This window comes from Alexandromys fortis, unplaced genomic scaffold (assembly GCF_014885135.2).
Source record: "Alexandromys fortis isolate MF-2015 unplaced genomic scaffold, M_Fortis_MF-2015_v1.1 scaffold_323, whole genome shotgun sequence".
Classification (NCBI taxonomy): domain Eukaryota; kingdom Metazoa; phylum Chordata; class Mammalia; order Rodentia; family Cricetidae; genus Alexandromys; species Alexandromys fortis.
Genome location: NW_026068278.1, coordinates 549,307 through 559,277, shown reverse-complemented (window position 1 = coordinate 559,277; position 9,971 = coordinate 549,307). Strand labels below are relative to the sequence as shown.

The following is a 9,971-nucleotide window of genomic DNA, read 5'->3' as shown; positions in this document are numbered from 1 at the left end:
GGGGAGGAGGCGGAAATCTTTTTTTTTTTCAATAAAAAATTATATTTAAAAAAAAAGAAAATATCTGATAACTGCTGGAGAAGAAGATTGCATGTAGGAGAGATATTCTGAGATGGTCTTGAGCACCCGAATCACTGAAAAGAGAATTCTGTGACAAGATATGCTACAGAGTAGTGTCTTCCAAAACATAGCTCGTACCTTCCCTCCTGCTAAGATAAAACAAATATTTAATCCTCTTTGATACCAAGTCTTTAAGAGCTAACATGGCAAATTTACCATCCATAGGTGTTTTCTAAATCACAGTGTTGCCTAAAAGTATATGTGATCTATTTACTTTTAGAGAATCAAGGAAGAAATAGTAAATTTAATTTTCTTGTGTGGTTTTAAGTACTAAGGTAATCTTTTTAGTTAATATAAGAATTACCTCCTTTTCATCCTTTCATATAATAAAATTTTGTTCGCAGTAGCACAGTCTCATATTAAATAATGTATTTTATGTAGAACATGGGAAGTGATATTCTATCATGACTATGTGAGATTAAGAGAAAATTACTAACAGACTTCCTGGAGTATTCAAGGGAACCTAAGATCTTGGCAATCCCAACCCGTAAGAGTAAAAACTCAAATATTCTTCTAATCACCAGGGAGAAATTAATCTACTCCAGGGAAATAGTCTTCTTATCTCCTCAGTGGAAAACAGGGCAAAATTCTCTGTTCACACAGGGCTAAGGTAATTGGAAAAAGGACAAGTGTGGTCTAGAAAATAATACTGTCTGTTTTTCTGTTTCTGTTTTCCATAATCAGTGTTTCTGTCTGCCACCCATGGGTCCTTGATAAGTTAACAATTTGGTGATTGTTAGGGACTAGAGGTAACTCAATATTTCACATTTTTTCTATGTTTTTACAGATAAATATTCTCTATGCTTTTGCTATGCTGTTCTCCATGATTTCTTCCCATTATCAAAAGTTTTTCCATGTTCTCTTCATACACATTTAAAATTTTTTCTCATCATCCTTTACTAAATGACTCTTTACCTTTTAAATATCTTCAATTCTTGATTATTATTTTTATATGATTCATTCTACAGTGAATATTACACTTAGCGTATTTTGATTTTTGAATTAATATTATGACCATTTCCAGCATCAACTGAATTCTTCTTCAGCAATTCTTTGTCAGTTTTTATAGCTTGGATTTCCTTCTCATTTCATTCAGCATTTATTGATTTTGTTTGCAGAATATTCATATAATCTTTGGGTTCAACCAACAGAGGCATAATTATTCTTTTGTAATTTTGCCTGGAAAATCATTCATGTAATTGTCATTGGAGTTCATTACTATGCAAGAAGTTACACAGGAGTGGAGGGACATAGAGATTTGGCAATTTATTTTGCATTTGTTTTTGCACTAGTACTTGTATTCTGAAACTTTACTGTATTCATTAGATCCAACAGTTTTCTACCAGACACTGTTGGGACTTTTAAGTAAATCATCATGTCATCTGCAAATTTGAACAATTTGACTTATTACCTTCATATTCTGATACATTTCATGTCATTTCTCTTACCAAAACTATAGCTAAGAGTATAAGCGCTAAGCCAAATGATAAGTAAAAAAATTAAATATTCTTCATCTGTTTCTCCTTTTAAAGAAAATGCTCTCAGCTTGTTTTAATTTAATATAATTTTGTCTATGTGACTTTTCTTTTTAGGTTCATAGCATCTATTTCTAAAGACTCCAGAACTTATTTCATGAAAGTGTGTTGAACTTTGCTAAGTGATCTTTCAGCATCACTTGAAATAATTATTTTATTTCAACTTTTATACAAATTCATGTAGGATATGTTATTGATAGAAAAATGTAGGTTGAACCAACCTTGCATTTGAAGATGTCCACTTGTTTGTATTATTGAAATTACTAAATTTGATTTACAATTATTTTACTAAGAAATTTGAATATATATTTATCAAGGGAAACATTCATTATTTTTGCATCATGCTTTTTTCGTAGCAAGATAATACAGGAATCCTCAAGTGAATTTAAATGTTCAGTCACTTTATATCATACGGCAGTTAAGAAGAAGTGTTACTAAGTCTTCCTTGGAAATGAGACAATTCAACAGTGACTTTCTCTGCTTCTAAACTGTTCTTTAAGATGAAGCTTTTAAGAACAATACCAATTTATTGATAATTGGTTGTTAAATATTTTTATATATTTGAGGATTAATTTTGGTATATGATATGAACTCAGAATTTCTATTTGTTCCAGGGTATCCAGTTTTTCAGGGGATATATTTCCATTGAAATTTTTAATGTTGTTCTGGATTACAGTGGGGTCAGCTGAATTTTGGTCTGAGACTCTTAAGTTTATAATTATTTGTTGAGAAATTCATTTTTTTTTTCAAATCCTTTTATTTTTACAGTGTTGGTATATACAATTTTCAGTAGGGGACTGATTCTTGAGAAGGTTGAGACATATTTTCTTTCATTCAACTGGTATTAAAGAGTACTCTTTAAGTGAATTGACACTATTCCAGGATCAAAACAACCCATTGATTGTCCTCTCCTCACTTGGCTTTTTTCTGTATCTCTTTAAGTCTGGAATTTCTACATTTGGTCAGCTTTGTTAACTCTATAGTCACGAGACTTTTGGATCAATAGGTACAGGGTCTCTGAGATCATGAGGAGAAAACATTTTATAACATGAGTTGGTGCAAGTATAATTGGAGGCATTGGCATGAAAGATTCTGTAAAAAGCCAAGAAATCTAGGAGCACATGGAAGCAAGAACCTAGAGGAGCTGAAGCCTATTGGTATGTAATATCAATGAGTTTTCATAAGTTCAGAGAAGCAAGACCATGGAGCTGATTGCCTAACTTGCAGGAAAAAACAAAGACATCATTATGGAAAGATGAAATATGTCATTGGAAAAGAGTAAGGTGGGGGAAATAGAGGAAATGGACTAACTATCTGGTGGTTCATGTAAGTTGGTGGGTATTTAAAGGAACAGGTGGGTTTTGTTTTGTGAGAAACGGTTGACCTGACTAATGAAGAGTGATAGGCATGTCCATGAGGATCTGTGTGACAACAGAATAAAGCATAAAATTAAATAGAAATACCAGGGAACTTAATGAAGTTACAGAGAGCTGAGAGTGTGTTTTTGATGGGGAGAATCGGGTCTGCATTGTTGGGGAAGCTACCTCTGGAAGAGCTAAGGGGCAAACACAAGTATTCAATATGTTTTTATTATTGGTCAAATAATAATCTCAGAGAGTATTTATACTCCTTTAATTAAGATTGTTTTCATGACCTAACTTTGAGTTTTATGCATGTTTCAAAATTGTGACCTCGACAGTGGAGTTCCTTGGAGATAGTCAGTTGTCACTGATTTCTTACATTGATGACAGTAGGTAGAATTATATAGATAGAAGACATCCTCTTTAAACACAAAGGAAAGCTCATTGCAACATTTGTAGTAAGCATTGATATGCAGTTGAGTAAGACAGACTGCTTAGCTCTCTCTGAGGTAAGGACATACACTGGATAGATACCTTTTTGCTGGTTAGTTCATAGCTTTCATTCATTGTTGAATCTCTGGTTCCTAATTATTAGTGTGGATGAAGGCCTCATGAACAATGATAGATGCACACACTATGCATAACAGCATAAAAGCAAACATAAAGAATTGCTTGTTTTAACTGTGGAGGCTATAACTTTAAGCATTTTTCAAGTTAAAAAAATATTAACTAAAACTAGTTAATAGTGAATCAGTTTCTAATAGATAAAAGAAATAGTTCCCAGTTTGCTTATCATTTATTTCACCTTAAATTCATTAGCACACCCCTTATATCACACGTACTCTTATATATCAAGAGCATTATGGTCAAAAGAAACACAGGGATGATGTGGAATTCCTCTCTGTATGATGTGATTACAACTAATGAATAAAGAAAACTGGTTTGTCCTGATACAGTAGAAGAGAGCTAGGTAGGGAAAACTAAACTGATTGCTGGAAGAAAGAAGGGTGGAGTCAGAGAGAAGCCATTAAACCTCGACGGGAGACAGAAATGCTGAAACTTTGCTGGTAGGCCACAACCTCATGGCGATGCACAGATTAATGAAGATGGGTTAAATTAAGATGTAAAAGTTAGCCAGAAATACTATCTCCAAGGAACTCCACTGTCAAGTCAGATGTCTACCTCTGGGTTTTGTATGATTTTATAAAAAATAGATTTATGACTGGCCAAATATGTTGAAGATTTGTTAGGTGTCTTTTGGATTTTTTTGAAGCTACTTCAAATGTCTGCTAACTCAAGTCTGTATCAGGATTCATGGATTGTAAGAAGAAAAATTTTAAGTTGATTTTTAAATTTTAAATTTGGTTACATTTATCATAAAACTCTTGAATTGTGTTACCTAACTATTTCTCTTAATACTATTATAATGTTTTGAGATTTAAAATAAAATTATGCATGTTTGTAGTAAAAAAAATTGTGACCTCATGTACAGGATTTCTAAATCCAACACAGCCCGCACCAGACTACCAATAAATACAATCTTAATAATCCAAATTTCAGAAGGTATTGATGGAAAAATAATATTTTATAGACTTCAAATATCATTGATTTCAGCACTGGGTATCACACACCAGTCATTTTGCATCAATCAACAGTAACCTAAACCCTTGAACATTCTTTCTTCAACTTCATACCTGGATTCAAAATTTGTAAAATTTGTAAAATTCTTCTAAAATTGGCAACAGTGTATTATAATGTCCTCAGTATAACAAATAAGGTGGAGTGCTGTTTCTTGTCAAAAACATATTAAAATATGTCTTTGAATTATATCCCAAATATATAATAAATATTGGATAATTCTTAATTTGTTCTCTACTCAATTTTCTCTCTCTCCTTTGCTATGAGCATTCATATGTCTAATATTTTCAGTACAAAACTCATTATACTGCAGCAGGAAATGAAATCAAATCCTCCCTGTGTTCATGACACCAGGACAGACTTGAACCTGCACCTCTGGCTCATGAACCTAATCCTAGATTCTCTCATGCCTTCCCATTCTGTGATTTCACAACAAATCTTACTAACTAAGGAGTAGAGTATGATATGAGAGAATTCATTTTTGTTTACATAATTTTTAATTAAAATATTTTGTTAATTTTTTCATCTAATTTCTGCACACATCAATATCCTCACTCATTTTCTTCTCATATTCAAAATTCACTATCTCTAAAATTCATTAATTCTTCAACTTAAGTTAACCTTTAACAGTTTCTTTCTTTTCTCACTGTCCATCTTTCTTTTTCTGTTTATGCTTAACATATTGAGCTTCATCATATTTACATATAAACATGAGTCTAATGCTGTCACTTGAGATTTAGTTATCTATTAAAGAGCTGCTTCTTGAAGAAAACTTATTCTCTCACTATCAGCAGATATTGATAACCTGTATTCTTCCTTTAAAATTGGGGACCTTAGAGATTTTCTTTTTCTTTTCCCTTGGAAATCTATTTAGACATAGATATTGTCAAGATTTTATGGGGTTGGCATCCCAGTCATGTGTAGAAAACATAATCTCAGAGAAAAATTCTGGTCCTGAATTATTTTCCTGAGCCTGAGGTGTAGGGTTTCCTTTGAAAATGTATTAACTTTACTTGGGCATGACAGGGTCACTTGTTCTTAGGAAATTGTTATGTTTCCACCTGAACTAAAAAGCAAAACTTTTTTAATAAAGGTATTAGAACATTTATTTGAGGATATAAGTTTGATGTCTGAAAATCCAGGAGAAAAACAAACACTACTATTCTGCTATAGAAGTCAAGGGGAAGAAAAACTCTGAAAAAAAAAAAAAGCCTGCCTGTGAGCACTAAGAAGCACGAACTTTGAGGAATAGGAGGCCTACCTGCTAAATATGAAAATATGAACAATTTTTATCCAACAGTACAGACAAACATGAACATGGTGAAGATTGCCTAAAATGGGAAAAATAGCGAAAGTGATATGATGGCATGTAGGATATGATCTTAGGAAGCAAGTGCACTGTGGAAGAAGAAGAATCTGGACTAGCTGGTGGTGAAACTCAGGCAAGTCTCTAAGGCCCCAAGTGGATCATTGAATGTGAATGAGTAGACTTATCTGATGGTGTAAAAAGGGCAAATATTTGAGGTAGCAGGGAGTAGAAGGATGTAGCATGGAATAAAATAAGCCCGCTGGAGTTTTTTGAGAGGTCACCAAGGACTGGGATTAGCTTTGTGATGGGGAAGTGCAAGTATCTGTGATTGGTATGAACCTGGAAGAACTAAATGAAAAACATATATCTTCAAGATGTGTTTTTGTGATTGTTCAAAAGTAGTATCAGATAGTATTTATATGTATGTAGTAGTTCTTTACTTTAGGAGATAATCAATCTTAGAGATTTCAGGATGATATACTTACTATACCACTGATTATAATATACAGAAAATCTGTTAAGGATTTTACAAATATAATGAATAGTTAAGTAAGCCTGATAACTTATATTAATATACAAATCCATAAACTCATAACAGGCAACTATTTTTTTCTTTTTTTCTTGTTACACCATTTCATATAAATAATTATTAACCCAATCCTATGATATGCAGGAATGTGAATGAACACAGGAAATTCAGGCATGGAAAACATCCTCTACCAACTGAGCTATGTCCCTAAGACAATAAGTGATAATTTGATCCTATAAATGCTAGTTCAGTGCTTATTTTATTTCAGACATCTGTACTAAAACTGTCTCCTCTAAGTTGGACATCACTCAGTTCCTCATATATTATGAAGATATGCAAATATTTTTCTTCTGTTCATGAAAAATAGCCGTGACTCTACAGTTCTGACAGAGGCACCCAGGTCTGCACTCACAAAACCTCCCATTTTGTTGTTAGACCTGAACTCAGAACATCTAAGATGGACTTTTGGCTAAGCTGGATTTTCCTTTTTGCTCTTTTCAAAGGTAATTTATAGATAAAGAGAGATGCTAAGTATTTGGGCAAATATAAGTGAGAGTGACAATGGACATATTGTAGTTTTGTGACAAGATTTTCTGTGTTTGCAGGTGTCCAGTGTGATGTGCAGCTGGTAGAGACTGGGGGAGGCTTGGTACAGCCAGGAGGGTCATTGAAACTCTCCTGTTCAGCTTCTGGATTCACATTCAGTGATTACTGGATGCACTGGGTCCGCCAGGCACCAGGGAAGGGCCTAGAGTGGGTTGGAGTGATTAAACACAAACCTGATAATTATGCAACACAGTATGTAGAGTCTGTGAGAGGCAGATTCACCATCTCAAGAGATGACTCCAAAAGCATGCTGTACCTGCAAATGAACAGCTTAAGAGTTGAAGACACCGCCATTTATTACTGTGCTAGAAACACAGTAATAAGATTTTAGTGTGAACCCTGACACAAACCTCCCTGCAGCAACTCCCAGAACCAGCAGGGGGCACAGTGCACACATGAGGCAGTGCAGGAACAGGTGCAGACAGAATTCAGTGCTCCTTTATATGACCAGTCTACAGATTTCACATAATGTTTTCTGTATTTATGTTCTGTGAAATTGTGATATCAAAGTCCTCTTTTGGCACAAATAAAATATATACACCACACAGTCAACATAAATTGCTTGTAAAAAATCACCTTTTATAACAGAAATGACTATGGTGAGGAAACTAGGATCAAATGCTAGGGAAGGTCTATGGTATTGGGAAATATTTACCCTCATAAGATTCAATGCAAAGCCTCAGGGGTATTATGATGGGATCCTGGTAACCACAGAGGCAGAGACACAACCCTGAGTGACCAACATACCATCACAGGTCTCAGATATTCTGTTTTTCCTGATCTGTGCACACCAGGCATAAATGTACTTTGTTTTTGTAGTTTCACATGATTCATTTTCTTAACCTAGAACTTTCATCATCATATCTTCTATCTTCTATTATTTTAGGTTTATCTAATTTCTGGCCTTTGTTCTCAACAGATATGTGAAACTACTTGAAGTTCAGCTGAGGCCTAGGCTATAAGAAACTCAGTGGGATGTGAAGAAGGTTGAAAGTTAATGAAAAAAAGAAATGAAAGTTAAAAATATATGACTGGTAGCAAGTATGGTGGAGGAGAATGTTTATTATAGATATGTGGGAGAACAGAACCAGAGGCAAGGTGTCTGGGAGAGTTTAGAGTGAATATTACCCTGAGCAATGTGAGGAGTGGATGGAGGGATAAGGTACAGGAGAGAGGGAACCAAGTGAATCAGTCAAGAGGCCCTAAGGGGAGATGAAAGGCCCATGTGACTAAAATAGTTAGATTATACACAGAATAATAGCTGGGAGAGAGAAGCAGAGCCCCAAGGATGCAATATATAAGGTAGATGGAAGGAAATGCCTGCCACAAATATCCTATAACAGGTAAGAACTGAAGGATACAGGTAGAATCTGGTGGCCTCACTCTGCTTTGGTATTTTAAATAGGCACCTCAGCCACTTTTCCCAGGTTTAAAAGCTAGGATCCCAGCCTTATTTTAATAATAAATAAATTATAAGAAGCAATGTGCAACCTTGTCTATGACTATTTCCTAATGACACTGAACCTCACTCATGTTTTGTGGGGCCAAAGAAACTGGAATGTTGCTTTAGGCTGGAAAGAGCAGTCTGTTCATTACCTGACCAGGTTCTGAGAAAAATTCTAGGAGTAGGGTCATGTGGACTTCACATGGAGCAATATATAAGGCAGGTCTACTTGGGGGAGCAAATTTAAACTGGTCCAAGAATGCAAATTGTGAAGGAACAATAGAAGCTATTTGATGGAGCAGTCTACATTTGATATTCAATGTGATACAGTAAATAAACTAGGGAGAAAAAGTAAAATAGGCCAATTAAGGAATTCTTTATGTGGATGAATATTTGAACATTTAAGCCCATTTGTCTGGCAATAGAGGGAGTTGAAAACTCAAGAACAGGGGAGGCAGACTTTGAGAGAAAGAGTGTGTGGGGAAGAGATAGATCCAATTCTGAAGACTAGGACAAATACTAGTTGTGAAACAGATTGTTTATTTCAGTAATTATATGGAATCCTTTTGGCCTCTCAGAGGTGAACCCAAGTTAATACACTGAAGCATATAAGCGTTTTATTTTATTTTATAAAATCAGACTAAGATTGAGATAAGTTAGCTATGCTTCTTTTAATATAATTGGCCCCATAATCTTATAGGACATTATAAGGAAATGTGACTTTTTGAGTTGGTATGTCATTTTGGGAGAAATTGTGTCACTTTGGGGTCAGGCTTCCAGGTTTCCTATATTGAGAATTCTACTCTATGTCTCAGACAAATTCCTGATTCATTCAAGAGGTAGGACTTCAGGCCACCACACCATCACCTTATCTGCCTGTATACCAAGATAACGGACATCATGATAATGGACTGAACCACTAAATCTGTAAATGAGTTACCTTAATTAAACATAATATAAGTTAAAATTGGGGAGTCATCAGAACTCCCTCTTATATAATAGCAACATGCAGATAATCTTGTAAATATGCCAATATTCTAAAAGTTGCAAGAGACTGTAGAAGGAATAACTGAGCAAGCACCATCAGTACAGTTTTAAGGAAGTTGGACCCCATTATAGTGTGGGTCTTTTTCATGATGCAGCTGTTTCTGGGACTCTTTTATTCTTGTAAAAATGTGCAATAAACTGATTGTTTCAAAACCCAGAGTGGCATGTAAATACTATGATATTGGTTTATTTCATTTCCTTTTTTGAAGTGCTTATTTTGCATTTTTAACACATTCTTTCTCATTTTACATACCAATCCCAGTACCTGCTCCCTTCACTTCTTCCACTCCCAACAATTTCTGCCCACCTTACCCCCATCCATGCATCAGAAAGGAAGAGGCTTCAATTGTGGAGTCAACAAAGTCTGGCACATCACTTTGAG

General features: G+C 34.7%; 1 gene segment (V, D, J or C); it reads left to right on the top strand.

Annotated features, from left to right (window-relative positions):
• The first annotated feature begins 6,850 nt into the window (after nucleotides 1-6,850).
• On the top strand, nucleotides 6,851-7,429 carry LOC126494696 (immunoglobulin heavy variable 3-72-like). The segment is given in 2 exon segments: nucleotides 6,851-6,995; nucleotides 7,098-7,429. Coding segments are annotated over 2 exon segments (378 nt in total).
• The last annotated feature ends 2,542 nt before the right edge of the window (nucleotides 7,430-9,971 follow it).